Source organism: Loxodonta africana, chromosome 14, assembly GCF_030014295.1.
Source record: "Loxodonta africana isolate mLoxAfr1 chromosome 14, mLoxAfr1.hap2, whole genome shotgun sequence".
In the NCBI taxonomy this organism is placed as follows: Eukaryota; Metazoa; Chordata; class Mammalia; order Proboscidea; family Elephantidae; genus Loxodonta; species Loxodonta africana.
The window spans coordinates 82,003,277-82,022,461 of NC_087355.1; the positions used below are offsets into that span (position 1 = coordinate 82,003,277).

Consider the following 19,185-nt stretch of genomic DNA (forward strand, 5'->3'; position numbering starts at 1 on the left):
GTTCTCAAACTTGGCGGAATTTAGAATCTCCCAACGCCCAGGCTCCTCCCCGGGCCAATGAAATCAGGCTCTGGGGGCAATACCCGGCCTCAGTGTTCATTAATCTCCCAGGTGGCTCTAACTGCAGCAAAGTTTGGGAAGTGCCATCATAGGGGGTTTGGAGGCAGGGCCCTGTTTGAGATTCACTGAACTGGGTTGTTAGAAGGGAGTCCCTGAAGAGGAGGTCCGGGGTTGGAGGAGGAGTGCGTTCAGAGGCTTCAGCAGGCAGAGCCGGGCGGGCATTGGACCCCAGTGGCAGCCACATCAGAGAAGGTGGGAGCTGGAACAAGGTGAGGGGTAACCTGTGCAGCCATAGCTCTGACCTATTTCCTTCCAAATGGGGTGTCTGGGAGATGTACTCCCACAACGGCCTGGACCAAGCACTAATAGCTGCCCACGTACCTGCCACAGCGGCTCCTCCCGTCACTCACAGCAGGGCAGGTTGAACTGCACTAACGGTAGGCCTCCAGGCAGAGGCGCCAGGGGAGACAAATGGCACCTTGGGCATTTGGTTGGCTTCAGAAAAGGGAAGGTAAGACTTTCCCCAGGACCTAAGGAAGCCCTCATCACTGTTCTCTGGCTGAGACATCTCCCCTACTCCTTCTGTGCAGGAAAGGAAAGCCATTCCCTGGTGACAACGTCCATTTTCCAAGGCAGAGGGCAGGAGGATGGGCCATCCTGGCATGCAAGATGGCTGATGCCTGTGTGTGAGAGACAGAGAGAGAGAGAGAAACAATAAATTCACTGATTATCAGGAGTCTTGACTTACTGGTGGCCTGCAGTCAAATACCCTGGAGGGTCAGTGCTAGACAAGGGAACGGAGGTTTGGAGATGTCACAAAGGACCAGATCCAGGGTCCTCAGGACCTGTCATCCAGAGTCGTTCAGACCACAGAGCATTCTGAGGCCTTTCAAACCACAGAGGGTCCCGAGGTCTTCCACACCACGGAGGATCCGGATGGCTTTGACACCACCGGGGGTCTGGAGGTTTTTCACACCACAAGCTCTTGCAGAGGCCTTCTTCCCTGGACCGAGGGCTGAAGGTTCCCACCACTAGGTGGTGCCATCAGCAAAGGTTTGGCTCATGGACCCAAGAGTCCTTCGGGCCCCTGCCCAGGGTGTGATAACCAGATTCCTTCTCCAAGGGAGGCCTCCTCTGTGGCTTCCCCTTAAGGATCTCATACTGTGGGGCAGGTACTTGGGAAAGACATCACTCTGGGGATCTTTAACTTGGTACAGAGACAGGAGGATGGATAGTGACAGTGTGGGAATCATTACCAGGTTATTGCTGCTCCCAGCTGAGCTCCAAGTATCCAGACCCCTAGCCCAGTGCTGGACTCTGTGGGGACGGGGAAGGAGGCACCACCACAGACGTGCAGAAGGAGTCATGCCTTTGAGTGTCTGCCATGTGCCTGGACCTAAGCTAGTGCTTCCATATCCATGATGCCCCTTCTCCTTCCCAACGCCTCCACAGGTGGGCATTATTGCACCCATATCACAGATGAGGCTCAGAAAGGTTAGGCAGCTTGCCGAGGCCACGCCAAGAGAATGAGTCAGAGCTGGGATTGAAACCCACTTCCGTCTCCAGGTCTCAAGTTCTTTTCTTGACAACCAAATTTAACCAGTCCTTTTCAACTAAAGCACATTTGGGGGGAAGGAAAAAAAAGACACAGGGGGAAAAAACATTTAACCAGTGCTGAGAGGAGAGTCTCCAGCTTAGGATGTACTGAACTTCCCTGAATATCCAAGTGGCACCAACAATCACCCATCCAATCATTTGATGAATAAGGAGGAAGCAATGCTGTGTGCTGTGCTCTGTGGTTCAGACACACAGAGAGCCTGCAGGCACAGACCCGCCCTTTACAAGTTCACAGCCCAGTCAGGGAGATGGGCAACTGCTAGAGGGATGTGCAAGGCATGATGGGAGCGAGGGGACAGCCCATCTGATTCAGTTTGGAAAAGGCAGGGAGGGCTTCCTGGAGGAGATGGCCATTTTATTTCCTCTGCCAAGAGTATGTTCTGAGGGCGGAGGGACAGGTCAGAGATGGCCTGAGGGTGCTCATGAAGCTGGGAGACTCCTGCTGTCACAGCCTGACAAGGAAAAGTCTGTCGCCAGAAGGAGGAATCTCTGTGTATGTGCACGCACGTGTTTGGTTTTATTTGTTGATTTGAGGGCTTTGTTGTGTAGGTTCTGAGGAATAGCGAACAAGTGCAAACTATCATCTCCCAGGTGAACTCGGACGAGCACTGTCAAGCCCTAGGGAGCCCTTTGCTTCCTGCCAGTGAGGCCTTCCAATGCCACACTGCCCATGGTGGTCTCGCACCACTCCCTGGAAGTGGCCACAGGCATGAGTCTCCTGACCACCCTGTCCTAGCAGAGAAGGACCCTATCTGTTTCCAGTGAGGAAAAGACAGAGCAGGAAGGAGGGAAGAGCTTCCAACGGCACCCAGAGAAACAGGGGCCAGACCCCACAGCCCTCCTTCAGTGGCCCTACTATGTGCTAGAACTTAGAACGCTGGGGGCGGCAGGGAGCTGGGTAGGCCCTGCCCTCATGGAGGTCACAGCAGTAACCCCCCCCCCCACACGCCCAATTGCTAAGTGTGCTGTGTCCGAGGAAAAAGCCAGGCACTTGGAAGGGGGCATGATTTTGGGTGAAGGGAGTCCTCTTCAAGGAAGGGGCTTTTAAACTGGGATCTGAAGGACGAGGAGCAAGTACCCAGGTGAAGGGAAGCCAGAACAACAGTTTGGTCACAGGGAATTGCATCACAAAGGCCTTGAGGTAGGGAAGGTGGGGGAGTGCCTGAGGCCCTGATATCATGCCAAGCCAGTTGCTATCAAGTCAGTTCTGACTCATGACGACCCCACGTGTAGCAGGGTAGAACTGTGCTCCACAGCATTCTCAATGACTGCCTTTTCAGAAATAGATTGCCAGGCCTTTCTTCCAAAGTGCCTCTGGGCGGACCCCAACCTTTTGGTTAGCAGCGAGCATGTGAAAAGTTCGCACTGCCCGGGGACTCTGATATCATGCCTGAAAAAAAAAAATCCTGCCTAGAGGTGATAAAAACATCAAACCAGGGTTTTCCCATTTAACATTCTAGAGCCCTATGTTTGTTGAACGAATATTGACTGCACTTGCTGTATGCCAGGCCAGAGCTGAGTCAGGCTGACGCAGCACCTCACCTGGGCCACCTCTCCTTGCCTCTGGTCCCCCAAGTAAAGCGGGCAGCAGTGACCTTGCTTGCCTCACCCATGCCTGGTGTTCAGGGGGCTCCTGCCCCTCTCCTGGGGCCTAGCAATCTGCGGGGCACTCGATGCCATGAGTTACAATAGATCACCTCTGTAATCTCTCCCCCATAAGCTGTGGGCTTCTAAAGCACAGGGAATGTTTAAATTCATCTTGAAATGCCTAAAACATAAGAGACACAATGAGCTCGGAAAGTGTTTGTCGAGTGAATGAACGAGCCCAGAGAAGACAGAAACAAAGTATAGACCCCTTTACCATGAGACCAGGAGAACTAGATGGTGCCTCGCCGCCACTAGTGAACATTTTATTTTGATCAAAGATTCTATAGAAGAATTCCTATCAAAAGAGGAAAATGCAGAACAGAATTACAAATTTTCATGGAATTCAGACTTTCTGGATCCATGGAGGTTGGATGAACCCCTAAAACTATTGCCCTGAGATAATCTTTAAACCTTAAACCTAAAATATCCCCTGAAGTCTTCTTAAACCAAAAAATAATTCAGCTTAACTAGTTAAAGAATGTCTGCCATGAGCACAGTGCTCTTTTAAGATCTATCTATATGGGATCAAATGGACAACAGCAACTCAGAAGATTAGAAAAGAACCTTAGGGGACGATGAGGTCATGTTAGTGGGAGAGGAACAATTCAGAAAAGGAGGGTGAGAGTGGCTGCACAACTCGAAGAATGTAATCAATATCCCTGAATTGGACGTGGAGACGCTGTTGAATTGGTCTATGTTATGCTGTGTATATTCTCAACAACAAAAATAAAATAAATTGTGTATTAAAAAAAATTTTTTTTTTTAATTAAAAAAAACAAAGGGCATAGAATTGACTGAGATGTGGTCTGTGTCTGGGCACCGACGTGGGCTGGGTGGTGCTGGCTGGGTCCCTCTGCCTCGTTAGGTCACGTTTTCTCCTCTGAAAAAGGAAGGATAGGTCTGTCTGAATATCTTAGCGCTGGAACGCATTGTGCAGAGATGGAAGGCAGATCTGTGAATCCCACTAAGCAGGCCTCCTCTGGTTTGTGAGGGAGGGGGTGGCCTGGAGCCCAGCCAGCTCTCCCCTCCCCACACACCCTCACAGAAGTCCTTGACCCTCCCTCAGCTAACGTCAGAATTTAGGAGCCACGGTTGAGAAGTCCTGGACAGGAAGCCCTGTGGTGTGGACCACGTTGGTCTGGGGTTGGCAGAGCAGGCTCCAGGCCAGGCTCTAGTCCTGCTCTCTGTGTTCCCCAGGCATCTCTCTTCCTCCACGAGCCTTGATTTCCTCCCCTGTAAAGAGTGGAGAAGGAGCCCTGGTGTTCGGCTGCTAATTGAGAAGGGTCGGGGGTTCAAACCCACCAGCTGCTCCATGGGAGAAAAGACCTGGTGATCAGCTCCTGTAAAGATTACAGCGTTGGAAACCCTATGGAGCAGTTCTACTCTGTCCTGTAGGGTTGCCGCGAGTCGGAATCAATTGACAGTGCACAAGAACAAAGAGTGGGGGCCAGCCAGTTGCCACTGAGTCGACTCCATGTATGTCAGAGTAGAACTGCACTCCATAGGATTTTCAGTGGCTGATTTTTAGGAAGTTGATCATCCGGGCCTTCTTGCAAGATGCCTCTGGGTGAACTCGAACCTGCAACCTGTTGGTTACACCGAGCACATTAATCATTGGCACTACCCAGGGACTCCAGAGTGAGGGAATGAGACTAATTCAGGGAGGCAGCCAGAAGGGGGCTCTGTATTTGGATTCCAGAGATCCCACCCTTAACTGTTCCACAGGGTTTCCAAGGAGCAGCTGATGGATTTGAACTGCCAGCCTTTTGGTTAGCACCTGAGCTCTTAACCACTGTGCCACCAGGGCTCCACAGGCAGCGTACCCAGTGCCGTTGAGTCGATTCCAACTCATAGCGACCCTGTATAAAACCAAAAACCAAACCCAGTGCCGTCGAGTCGATTCCGACTGATAGCGATATATAAAAAAAAATAATCACAGACACCCAGAGCAGCTTCCATCTGCCTGTTCTTCGGGACTGCGGGCTCTTTGGGCCTTGTTTTTCCTTCCCAGCTGACCCATTGTAATGCCCACCATATTTGCCCAGACAAAGCTGCCCCTGTTGGCTGGGATGGGAATGGGGCTGCTGGGGCACAGGAGGGGCCAGTGGGGGTCCATGGACCTTGGCATAGCATGAAAGGCGACCTCCGCACAGGGCCCAGCTGGCAACAGGAGTCAACTGACCTTCCCACGGGGGCAGGGGAGGTCCACCCACTGCCTCACCACTACAGCCCCCTCCCAGAAAATAATAACTGCTCAGCTGGCTGAAACACTGTGCCCAACAGGCGGCTTCTCTCCCAGGAGGGCTGAAGGACCCTTAAGTGGAGGCAAGAGGGTGGATCTGCAAGACACAGAAAAAGGCAATGGGGTGGGGCCCCGCCACAGCAATGTGGCTCATCAGAAGGCTTGTACTGCTCAGAGCCTCAACTCCCTCATCTGTAAAATGGGGCCAATAGCACCTCCTTCTGGGATTGTGGGGGTGATTAGTAAGGAAGGAAATGTGGAGAAGTACGAGGTTTAGAAGTAGAACCTAGGCCCCTCCACTTAGCAGCAGTGAAGTTTGGGCTAATTACAGAGTGGCTCACAAGTCCCCAACTGAGGTCCAGCTGGGCAGCACTCTGTCTTCTTGTTTCAGCTTTCACACTGTAAACAAGTGTCCTTTTCGCAGACTACTTAGTGGCACATTTTTTGTTTTTGTGCTTTTTGCTGGTGATTTAGCTGTTTCAAACAGCTCCCCCAAAACAAAAACAAAACGTAGTGCTCACATGCTGAGAGCAAGAAGACTGTGATGTGTTCTGTGTGGAAAGTGCGTGTGGTAGATAAGCTTCGTTCAGGCATGAGTTACAGGGCTGTTGGCTGGAGTTATCGTTAATGAATCAACAGTGTATGTTAAATAAGCTGCCTTTGTGGCGCAGTGCTTAAAACGCTTGGCTGCTGATAGGTCAGCGTTTCGAATCTACTAGCTGCTCTGTGGCAGAAAGATGTGGCAGTCTGCTTCTGTCCAGATTACAGCCTTGGAAGCCCTATGGGGCAGTTCTACTGTGTCGACAGCAGTGGTTTTTTTTTTTTTTAATTGTTGTTAATTGTTTTTTTTAAGGTGCCTTTAAACAGAAACACTTAAAACAAGGTTCTGTATTGATTGGTTGAGAAAAATACTGTGACTTGCAGAAACCTAACCCTGTATTTTCCCTCAGAGCAATGGTTCGGTGTTAGCTAATTCAGTGTTTGCTGTGACTTTATGGAACATAACTATTGCAACAATGAAAATCAACCGTAATTCTTTTATGAAAACCTCTTGAACACCAGGAAGATGGGCTGGTGATTGCAGAGTCCTTTGGGCTTTGAAACCAGGGCTTTGAACCAGTTCTTTCTGGATTGAACCCCTGCTGAGAATCTGCATTTCTAACAAGTTCCCAGGCATTGCTAATGCTGCTGGGTAGGGACCAAACCTGAGAACAACTAGTAGGACCAAAACCAAACCCAAACCCACTGCCACTGAGCGAATTCTGACTCATAGTGACCCCACAGGGTTTCCAAGACTATAAATCTACACAGAAGCAGACTGTCCCATCTTTCTCCCTCAGAGCCACTGGAGGTTTTGAACCGCCGACCTTTCGGTTAGCAGTCAATCGCTTTAACCACTGTGCCACCAAAGCTCCCACTAGTAGAGAGGTGGTTGTCAACTTTTATTATACATAAGAATCACCTGGGAATCTTGTTAAACACAAGTTTTAATTCAGTATATCTGTAGTGGAAATGCAAATCCTCAACAGGGATTTGATCCGGAACCAACCGGTTCAAAGCTGTGTTCGAAACCTCTGCCTGGCACCCGTCTTCACTGCTACCATTCTCTCTGCAGGCCCTCTCTCCTGCCCCCACGGCCATGGCCTTCACCCCAGCACCACTGGAGGACACATCCTCACGCCCCCAATTCTGCAAGTGGCCCTGCGAGTGCCCGCCGTCCCCACCTCGCTGCCCGCTGGGCGTCAGCCTCATCACAGATGGCTGTGAGTGCTGTAAGACGTGTGCCCAGCAGCTCGGGGACAACTGCACTGAGGCCGCCATCTGTGACCCCCACCGGGGCCTCTACTGTGACTACAGTGGGGACCGCCCGAGGTACGCAATAGGAGTGTGTGCACGTAAGTGAGACCCCTACCTTCCAGCCAGCCCCCAGCACCCCAGCTCTGGCCCAGGCCCCTCTCCCTTGGAACGCCCACAGCCCTTCCCCTGGCCACACTTTTGCTTGGCAAGAGATGCCCCTCACCTCAGTCCAGAGTGAAAGACTGGAGGCCAGGCCCTTTCTGGGGAGAGATGCCTGGGAATTTTTAAGTCCTAGAGGCATGTCCATACTGTCCCCAGGGAAGACGGCGCTGTCAGGCAAAGACCTCAGCCTGGTTTTACTCTCTTAGTGATGAGCACCTTTGCCCAATGCCCATGACCTTCCAGGAGACACCAGGGCACTGCAGAGCTCCAAATATTTTAATAATATTTTCAATACAAACAATACGGTTACAGGAAACCAGTAGCCTTGAAAGAATGAAAACCAGCAGCCTGAAGCCATCCCTTCCTATCACCCACCCTCGTTTCTCCAGTTATTACCAAACCCAAAAACCAAACCCACTGCCACTGAGTCAATTCCAACTCATAGTGACCCTATAGAACAGAGTAGAACTACCCCATAGAGTTTCCAAGGAGTGCCTGGTGGATTTGAACTGCCGGCCTCTTGGTTGGCAGCCATAGCACTTAACCACCAAGGTTTGGGTTAACCAGTTATTACAGTCCCTTTAAACTCTTAGCTCTCTCTTCTCACAGTCATCACTGTGTAATCCTGTGTTCTGCTATATCTTGACTGGCTTGATGTATCAATTTTGGATAATCTATTAATGTTTTTATATGATGGCTGATGACTTAGCTCCTCAGTACTGTTCCATTCTTGCCCTAGCTTCCAAATATCCTGGTTATAATTTTGTTGTTGTCATTGTTACCCAAGAATCAGTGTTCACAATTTTATGACTCTGTAAATATTGTTCACTGCAGCTTTGAAAAGTGTACTAGTTTGAATTCCCTTGTCTTTTAAAGCTTTTTGTTTTTCCTGGAGTTTCTAATTGCCTTTGCTTTTTCTGCACTCTTGTTCTTTATAATATTTGTGTGTTGAGGGGTGGAGCAGTTATTGTTTTTTGCTTTTCAAGTGCTCCGTCATGGGTGTTCTGTCCTTTTTTGTTCCCAGAGGCCTCCTTCCTGGAACTTCCTGACCTCCTGCTTCTATCTGGACTGGTATTCCCTTAGCTTGAGTCATCTAACATTTATCCTTCTAAGATACATGACCCAGCATGATGAAGAGAGGTAACTAGGCATCCTGACGCATTGCCTGACTTCTGAACAGTTGCACAAAGCCTCATAAACCCAAGGATTCTCTCTTCCCTTAGTGCTGAATCAAGCTTTCCTTGTAACCATGACTCCATATACACCCTATTAAATATTGACATACAGTGTGCTCTCTCATCCTCACCTAACCCATTATATTTCCTGGAGTGGGTTGTTGATGAGGGTTATGTACACAATTCCAAGTTAGACAACCCTATCTTAGCTTTGTGGTTAATTTTAGACACTTAATGCTCTTTTATTGTTGGTTCATGCTTCAACTTTATACCAAGTCATCTGCCTTTGTCTTTGTGAGTAATCACCCCTGCTTCCCTTGTCCTTCCACTTTTTCTCCTTTTACTGAGACCCATTATTAGCCCCATAAAACAGTGTGTTTAAAGAGAACTTGCAGCACCAACTGCATGAAGTTATCTGACGTGTTGGTTAAAAATGCTCTTCCGGAGCCCCACCCCAGACTTTTTGGATCAAATTCTCTAGAGGTGGGGTTGGGAAATCCACATTTTAATGAGATTCCCAGGTGATTCTTGTGCACACGTAAGTTTGAAAATGACTGCTAATATACACAGCCAATCACATACCCTCTCCCCATTACCCAGGTAGGGAAAATTGCCAGGCCTTCCCGGACTAGGACCGCCTCAAGTTATATGAGGCCATCTCATAATTTACTTCCTTTTTTACTGCTGTTGCCTCAGTTCACTGCAGTTGTACTGGTCACTAAAGCTGTCCTGAGAACTTACCATGTGCCTGGCACCATGCCTTCCTTCATAGGCATTCTCTCATGAAGGCAGAGATAGTGCAGGCCTGGCTACTGCCTCTCCTACCTGCCTTCCCCTACTCTCCTCACCCCTTATTTCTTTGTATTTCAGGTCCCACCTTCACTCACTACAGCCTCTTAGCTCCTCTGTCCTCCCCTCCCCATGAGCCTGTGCGTATTTCCTTTCTTTCACTGGAAAAACAAAACCAAACTGTGGTCTAAGGGAAATTGGAATAGGAGTTACACTCATCAAGTGGTTCCCTGATCATATAGGTCTGCAGATATTGGAATAAATACACAAGTTCTGCAGGACTTCTCAGAGCCCTTAAATGTTTGTGCCTCCCCTGGGGGCAACGCCATTTTGCACGGCACTCGGTGCCTTGTGTTGTAATAAATTGCTTCTAAAATCTGTCTTTCCCATACTCTATGGGCCCCCTAAGCACAGGGAAATTTTCAACTCATCTTCAAATGCCTAAAACTTAGAGAAAAGATGATCTCAGCAAATGTTTGTTGAGTGAATGAAAGAGCCCGGAGGAGAAAAAAGTAAAGGGTATAGAAACAAAACAAAAACAAAACTGGTCTGAGAGAGAGATTTTAATAGGCATTACACTTATCGATGGGTGCCATGATCGTATAGGTTTGCAGGTGTTGAAATAAAGAAAGTTAAACAGCTGCTGCAGGACTTCTCAGAGCCTTTAAATGTTCATATCCATAGTCAGATTCTAAAACGTAGCTATCATAAGTCTTTTCTTTCCAAACTTATTTGAACCCTGAACTTTTTTTGCTCAGGTGAATTTTTATTCACTCACCCCACCACACACGCACACACGCACACACACACACTCATTACACATACAAATGTCACATGCATACATATGCACACACACACATAACTCACTAGCATTCTCCTGAGTATTTTTTCAGAAATGCTGCTGTAGTGTCTGAGTTCAGGAGACTCTTACGCAAGAGAAACTGAAATCCTGGGGCCTGAAGGCAATAGAGAAGAAGCCGCCCCTAGGCTAGAGGGGAAAGAGAAAAGACGAGTCCCTCTAATGGACAGCCTCTTAGCAAACGGTCAACTCAGCCAACAGACAGTCCCCAGGACAGGCTACATCTGTCCTTGGAGGTTTCCCTGTAATTTGGGAAGGGCGAGGCAAGTAAGAACACATAACACTGGCATGCATAACTCATGGAGAGGATGATGGGATCATGGCAAAGTGCTGACTGAAGCTTTGGCCAGTGAAGGTCACCCCTATGGGGCCCCAGCCCACTGTCCCACCTGCTCAGTTTTCAAGAGAACCCAGAAGGCCGGATTTGTATATCATTTGTAAATACTGGCAACACATTCAAAAACCTTTTTAAAAAACACACTGTAGGCCAAATTAAACACGATCATGGGCAGAAAGTGACCTCTGAATTCGACTGTTGGGCTATTTCAGTTTCACAAACAGTCTTTGCACTTAGCGCCGCTGGGTCAGGTCTGAGGGCAGTGTGGTTTGAAGGAAGGGTCATGAAATGTCCAGGCAGCCAGGCTGGGGTTTATGCCCTGGTTTTGTTCCTTGCTAGCTACGTGACCTTGGGCATGCCACTTCAAGAGCATGATGAAATCAGCTCCACGTGGTTGTCGAGGAGCAAACAGTGATGCACGAGAGTGCTGCATCGGCTGCTTTTGCTTTTTGCTTTGCTGGCTTTCTTTAACTTTCCCATGGAGAAGCCATCCTGGCCCTTCCCACCGTCATCTTGAAATGAGGGGACAGGTCTAGTTCCAGGTCCCAGCCCCCTCAGGCTGAAGAGTACCCAAAGCCAAACTCATTGCCATTGAGTCAATTTCAACTCATAGCAACTCTATAGGACAGAACAGAACTGCCCCGACAGGGATCCCAAGGAGCAGCTGGTGGATTTGAACTGCCGACCTTTTGGTTAGCAGTTGAGCTCTTAATGACTGAGCAGCCAGGGTTCCAGGCTGAAGAGTAAGGGAGTAGTAACTCACCCATGGGCTTCTGAGCTACAAAGCCAGAGTTTGAATCCCAGCACCACCACTTACTAGAACTCTGACTTTAGGCAAGCTAATTTTTTTTAATTAACTTATTAAGTCTCAGTTTCCTCATTAAATAACGAGTGACAAGCAAAGCCCACCTCTCTAGTGGTTGGACGTCAAGTGCCTGATACATGGTACTAGTTGCTGTCAAGTTGACCCTGACTCATGGTGCCCCCATGTGTGTCAGAGTAGAACTGTGCTCCATAGGGTTTTCAACAGCTGATTTTTTGGAAGTAGATTACCAGGCCTTTTTCCAGAGTCACCTCTGGGTGGACTGGAACCTGTAACCTTTTAGTTACCAGCTGAGCGAGTTAACCTTTGCACCACCCAGGGATTCCTAATACATGGTAAAATGCAAACAGTCGCCATTGAGTCTGACTCACGGCAACCCCCTGTGTGCAGAGTACAACTGCTCCACAGGGTTTTCATGGCTGTGACTTTTCAGAAGCAGATCGCCAAGACTTCCTTCTGAGATGCCTCTGGGTGGGCTCAAAGCACCAACCTTTCGGTTAGTAGCTGAGCACTTAATTGTTTGCGCCACCCAGGGACTCCTCTGATAATGGTAGGAGCCCAATAAAGATAAGTGCTAACCCCTGCGTCCATCCCTCCATCCACCCACCCACCCACATACCCATCCATTCATCCACCCCTCCACCCAGCCACACAGCCACCCAGCCACCCATCCACCCATCCATCCATCCACAGATTCATTCACACAATCAATATTGGTAAGTGGGAATGCAACAGTGGAGGTACAATGATGCATGACCCACTGTCCCTGCTCCCATAGGGCTGACAGTCCATTGGTGGGGTGGGGGAGCGAAGGCCCAGATGGCAGAGCAACACGGTTTGAGCCCCTGGAAGTGCTTCTAGAAGGAGAAAGCTATCCAGGCCGGGCCCAAACATGCACATCTGAGATTAGATAGAAGTGTGAAGGCATCTCACCAAGAGCTAGTCCTCCAGTTAGTTAGAAAGAAAGAAAGTGAATGAGGAGGGGGCCCTCAGTCCTCATATGGGACCATCTTACAGCCATCAGAGAACCCCTGCTGTTTCTCCAGCCTCTGGCAGGCAGCCTGACAAAGAGAGCAGCATTCACACAGCACCCTGTTCCCCACCAGAACTCCAAGGATGCAGGAGATGCAAACGTTCTCAACGTCAGCTGTACACTGCATTCGCCTGGGGAGCTTTCAAAAATACTGAGCCAAACAAAGAAAAATGCTGAGACTTGGGTGTCAACCCCATATTCTGGGGCATGTCATGGACATCAGGGGTTTTAAAGGCTCCCCAGGTGGTTGCACTGTACAACCAGGGTAAGAATCACTGTGTTAGAGAAGCTCCCAGGCACCCAGCACTGACTTCTTCATCCAAGTTCCCACTTCAGGAGCAGGCACCTGGGCTTTGCCCACTCCTCCCTTCAAAATACACACACATATGTGCACGCACACACACACTGACACACATACACACTCATACACACACACACACACTTCCTTTCCTGGAGTGAGAGGACAGTCAGGGGTGAGTCAGAATGTAAAGACGTGGTGCCTCCTCTACTTTTTTTTTTTTTTTTTTTGCCTTTTCTCCTTCTTTAATGGGATTACTATGTATCCGAATAACCCAACTGCAGTGGGTTTGTGGTGTCTAGGGGGAAGAAATGGGCTCTGGGGTCAGAGCCCCTGGGTTAGAGTCCCAGCTCCCTTGCTGACATTTACTGACCATCTGACCTGTGCCAGGCACCATCTGATGGGTTATCTCAGTGACTTCTCCCAACAACTGCATGAGAGAGAGGTATTTTTTTGATTTGCAGACAGGAAAACTCAGGGAGATCAAGTTCAGTTTTATCATTCACCAGCTGAATCATTACTCCCCGCCTCACCTCCAGGGCAATGGAGGAGACAGGATAGAACTATTGGCGGACTACAGAACCCAAACTTCCCTTCCTCTAGAGGGCACTCTTGCTGCCTTGGGCGCTCTGCCTGCATTGCCAGGTGCTGTATTCAGAGAGAATGTGACTTCAGGGTGGGAGCTCCAGCCTGGCCTAGCAGACCCCAGATCTCCCCTGGAACTCTGGGCCTGTGCAACCAACTGTACATGCCACTCAGATGTCAAGCAGGCGTGTCAAACTTACCATGTTTAACGAAGACTACTGAGGCCACCCGCCCCAAACCTGCTCCTCCAGGAGGACAGAGCATTTCCCTCCTTCAAAGGTTCAAGCCAAAGAACCAGGGGTACTTCTTGGCTCCTCTCCTCTCACCCACGCACCCCATTCATCAGAAGTCCTGGCAGCTCCTCCTCCCAGATATGCCTGGAAGCTGAGCCTTCCTGGTGGTATTGGTCCTTCCCTGGTCCCATCCCGCCACCAGCTCTCGCCTGGATTCCTCTGGTGGCTTCCTGCCGTTGCCCTGGGCTCTGTTCAGGCTATAGCAGCACTGCTTTCTTGTAAAACATAAATCACATTATTCATTCAACAGTTGCTTATTGAGCACCGACTGTGTGCCGGGCACGGCTCTGGACTCTATCAGCTTTCCATCTTTCTGAGCCTGCAAGGAAGCCCTCTCTGACCTAGTCTCCTGCCCCCTGCCCCCACTCTCCATTCTATCCCACCTCCTGGCTGTTCCTCCTTCGTCCCTCCCAGGCCTGCTCCCACAGCAAGCCTTTACTCCAACTATGCCCTCTGTCTGGAAGGTTCTATCCCCAGCACCCTAGCTCACTTCCTCACCGCTTGCTTCTGGTCTTCACTAAAGTGTCACTTCAATGAGGCCTTCCCTGACCATGCATTTAAATTTGCAACTGCCCCCCCTCCCCACCCCAACTGTTCTCACTGCTTCACTTTTCTCCCTGGCACTTGTCACCCTTGTCACCACCAACATTCTATATGATTTATTTGAGTATCTTTCATCTGTCAGCTCTCCCCCCCACCGCCCCCAGAGTGTAAGCTCTGAACCCCCTGCCAACCAGTCAATTCCCACTCACAATGACACTGTAGGACAGGGTAGAACTGTCCCGTAGGGTTTCCAAGGCGGTATCTTTACTGGAGCAAACCGCCACATCTTTCTCCTGCTGAGGGGCTGGTGGGTTCCACCGTCGACCTTTCAGTTAGCAGCAGCCAAGCGCTTCACCACTATGCCGCCAGGCCTCCTTCAGTGGGTGGTAGCTGGTGCTCGTGCCCCAAACTCCTTGTCCCCTGCAGTTACCATGCCCTGTCACGCCTCCCTGGCTCTGCCCTTGCCTGATGGGGCCCCCCATGTTGGGAAAGGTTGGGGAGGGTTTGGGGTGTGGTCCAGAGGCTGGGAGGGCGCTGCAGGGGCGGCCTGACCCGACCGTGGTGGCCTGTGTTTGCAGAGGTGGTCGGCGTGGGCTGCGTCCTGGACGGCGTGCGCTACAACAACGGCCAGTCCTTCCAGCCCAACTGCAGGTACAACTGCACCTGTATTGACGGCGACCTGGGCTGCACGCCGCTGTGTCTGCGCGCGCGACCCCCGCGCCTCTGGTGCCGCCATCCCCGGCGGGTGCACGTGCCCGGTCGCTGCTGCGAGCAGTGGGTGTGTGACGACGACACCAGGAAGCCTCGCAAGACAGCGCCACGGGACACGGGCGCATTGGGTGGGTGCCCCGCCAAGTGGGCAGGGGGTGGGCCCCCCGGGCCGTTGCCTAGCAACCATTTAATCCAGCCGCAGCCCCTCCAGGCGCTCTGAGGGCCTGTGATTGACGCAGCCCTGAGTTCCGTTCCCAGCCAACCACTTACTACCTGTGTGACTGTGGGAAAGCCCCCTCTCCTCCGGGATCCCATTTTCTCATCTGTAAAATGGAAATAATAGCATTTGTCCTGGTTAACATACGGGATCCTCTGAGCACGAAATGAGGATACGCTTTGTAGAGAGCACAGCTTTACACTCGCAATCTGTTATCAGCCTACTTGAAGAGGTTGGGGAGTCGGGTGGAGGGAGGGTGGGTGTGAGGGACCCTGGGGAGGCAGGAGCAGCAGGTGCCAGTAGGAGAGTGAGGTCTAGCTGAGTACAAGCTTCACGATGGCTTGGGGCTTCCCCTGACTGTGGAGGACGGTGGGCAGATGAGGCTGTGAATCAGGTAAGAGGAAGCCCGGCAAGAGAAGACAGAGACAGGCCTGTTTATTTCACCACTACTTACCTGAGCGTAGCCCGGAGCCAGACAGTAGGTACCCAGTCAAGGGTGGATGGATGAATGAATGGGTGGGTGGATGGATGGATGGATGGATGGATGGATGGATGGATGGATGGATGGATGGATGGATGGAGGGATGGAGGGATGGAGGGATGGAGGGATGGAGGGATGGAGGGATGGAGGGATGGAGGGATGGACAGTCAGACGGACAAATGGACTAATGAGGATCTGAACCAGGGCAGTGGGGGGAGAAGTGGTGATCCAGGAAGGGGCAGACGCCAGAGGCCTTTCATAAGTAAGACTGAAGGTGGCAGTGCAGCTGAGGCTCACGGTAAAGGGGAGGAAGAGTGGGTGATGACTCCTGGGTTCATAGCCATGTAGGGTAGGATAGAATAGAAAGGAAGGAGCATGTTTGGGACAAGGTTTGCTTCCTTTGAGGCTGTTGTGTTTGTGGCAGGGTGCCCTGTCAGTGAGCCCACCAAGAGGAGAGTCCAGTGGGGGCTGCGTTGGAGAAGAGGGATGGGCAGGAAGTGAGCTCTGCAGATTATCAGCCTGGAGCTGCTGACGGGGTGGATGGGCTGACCTAGGGGTCTATAAAAATGGCCTGGGAGTAGCATCTGACCTCCTGTAATTTCACAAGGGGAAAGGAGAATCAAAATCACCAGCACAAGGCTGACTCCCATGAGGTGGAGGCCAGATAAGCCTACTCTCTCCACAATCTTTACTAATTCTGACACCAACCATCCCTCACATAGCACTCTCTACTGTGTTCAATAATTCAGTGCAATGGCCACATAGAGCTCACAGACCATACTCACAATTATGAGATTTATTAGGGAAGGAACACTCAAGATACAGTTCTTCCATAAGGATAGCCTCTTCCCAGCCATACTCTCAGGCATGCCTCTCCATGATCCTCAGTCTCTGCCCAAAGGCACTCAGCTTTCTCTCTCCATGGGCCAGGAAGGCCACTGTGCCATGTCCTGCTGCTGGGTCTCTCCTGCTGGTCTCTCCTTCCTTGGTAGTGGTGGGCTCCTCCCCTCTGCTCTGGAATTGGCCCTCTTTTAAGGCAAAACTGACCAATCCCCTTGGATTACCCTATAACACAACCCCACCCAATCACCTAGGTGGTTGTTACAGGACCATGGCTAGAAAGGCCACAAAAAAGTAATCAGTCAGTAACCAATCACACCACAGGGTCACATGCAGAGTGAGAAAGAGGGCAGAGGTCTGGGAAGGCAGAGGAAAAGGAGGCTGAGAGAAGGAGGGTCAGATGTAGGAGGAAAACCAGGAACATCTGATGCCATGGAGGACATTTCTAGAAAGAAGCTGTCTATCAGGCAGTGGACAGGGAGATGTGAAGCAATGGCAATAAATTTGAAAATCCTAAGGGTACTGGGCCACAACCAGTGCCCATGGAAGTGTCAGTCAGGAAATCAAATGATGCACTGCATTAGGCAAATCTGCTGCAAAAGACCTCTTTAAAGTGTTAAAAAGCAAAGATGTCGCTTTGAGGACTAAGATGCACTTGACCCAAGCCATGATATTTTCAATTGCCTTGTATCCATGGGAAAGCTGGACAATGAATAAGGAAGACTGAAGAAGAATTGATGCTTTTGAACTGTGGTATTGATGAAGGATATTGAATATATTATGGAGTGCCAGCAGAACAAACAAATATGTCTTGGAAGAAGTACAGCGAGAATGTTCCTTAGAAGTGAGGAGGGTGAGACTTCATGTTGCATACTTTGGACACTGTCATGGATTGAATTGTGTCCCCCCTAAAATATGTGTCAACTTGGCTAGGCCATGATTCCCAGTAGTATGCAATTATACTCCATTTTGTGATCTAACTGTCCTCCATTTTGTGATTTCATGTGATTTTCCTTCATTCTATGTGTTGTAGGAAACCCTATGGTGTAGTGGTTAGGAGCTATGGCTACTAACCAAAAGGTAGGAAATTCGAATCCACCAGGCACTCCTTGAAAACTCTACAGGCCAGTCTACTTTGTCCTGTAAGGTTGCTATGAGTCAGAATTGACTGTACGGCAATAGGTTTGGTTTGGTTTTGGGTTTTTATGTGTTGTAAATTCTAAAACCTCTATGAGGCGGGATTAGGGTGGGGTGTCACCGCCTTACTTAAGTTACCACCCTTACTCATAGCCTTACTCAAGTCGAGCCCTTGCTTGAGTCACACCTTTTATCTTAAAACCCTTTGCTGTTGAGTCAAGTCCGACTCATAGTGACCTTATAAGACAGCAGAACTGCCCTATATGGTTTCCAAGGAACGGCTGGTGAATTCAAACTGCCAACCTTTTGGTTAGCAGCCAAGCCCTTAACCATTGCACCACCAGGGCTCCCTTTTTATCTTACAAAAGATAAAAGCACAAGGAAGCGAGCAGAGAGGAGAGGGGCCTCGTTATGACCAAGAAAGAAGAGCCGGGAATGAAGGACATCCTTCGGACCTGGGGTCTCTGCACTGAGAACCTCCTAGACCCAGGGGAAGATAGATGCCAGGACACATGGCGATCTCCAAGGAACCAGGAAGCAGAAGCTGAAGAGACAAGGACCCCCTCCAGAGCTGACAGAGAGGGAGAGCCATCCCCTAGAGCCAGTGCTCTGAATTTGGACTCTTAGCCTCCAAAACTGTGAGAAAATAAATTTCTGTTTGTTAAAGACATCCACTTGGGGTATTTCTGTTACAGCAGCACTAGATAACTAAGACAGACTTGTTCTCTGGAGGGATCAGTCCCTGGAGAAGGACATCATGCTTGGTAGAGAGTCAGTGAAAAAGAGGAAGACCCTCCATGAGATGGATTGACACAGTGGCTACAACAATGGGCTCAAGCATAACAATGATCATGAGAATGGTGCAGGACCGGGCAATGTTCCATTATGAGTTGGAACCCACTTGATGGCACCTACCAACAACCTAACAAGGGTACTGGTAGTTTTATTTTTAAATCAGAAGAGCCTGAGCTTGCCCAGGGAGGCTGTGTAGAACAGGGCATCTCACCCTCAGCACTGTCTCCATTTTAGACTGGACAACGCTTTGCTGTGGGGGCTGTCCTGTGCATTGTAGGATGTTTAGCAGCATCCTTGGCCTCTACCCACTAGATGCCAGTAGCCGCCCCCCCCCCCCGCCCGCCTCCAGTTTTGGCAGCCCAGACCACCTCCAGACATGGCCAGATGTTCCCTGGGGGCAGAGTTACCTGGGTTGAGAACCACTGTGCAGGCAGCATGAGGAGAAGTGAGACAAAGAGCCTGTGGTGTCCTGAGACATACTTCAAGGTGAGTGCCAGAGGGAAGTGGAGGTGTAGCAGAAACAGGAGAAAGATTTGGCCGAAGGGCAGGAAGTTTTCAGGAAAAGAGCAAGCCAGAAAGAAGGAAAGGATTAGGGTGTAAAGGGGCCACAGTATAATGGAGGCTTCTCTCCAGACTGGTGCCCTTGGTGGGTCTGCCTGAGCCTGGAAGGTGAGTGGTCCTCAGCAGGGCCTCTCTGTGGGGGCTTGCAGGGCTGAGCAAGGACTTTCCCCATAAAAAAGGGTC

The 19,185-nt window shown here is 50.2% G+C and overlaps 1 protein-coding gene across 1 annotated transcript in view; it reads left to right on the plus strand.

Annotated features, from left to right (window-relative positions):
* Window positions 1-19,185, plus strand: part of CCN4 (cellular communication network factor 4) — a 39,256-nt gene that overhangs the window by 13,815 nt on the left and 6,256 nt on the right. The window contains exons 2-3 of the mRNA XM_010588508.3: window positions 7,182-7,461; window positions 14,839-15,099. Of these exons, the coding sequence (XP_010586810.1) occupies window positions 7,182-7,461; window positions 14,839-15,099 (541 nt within the window). The remainder of the gene's footprint in view (window positions 1-7,181; window positions 7,462-14,838; window positions 15,100-19,185) is intronic.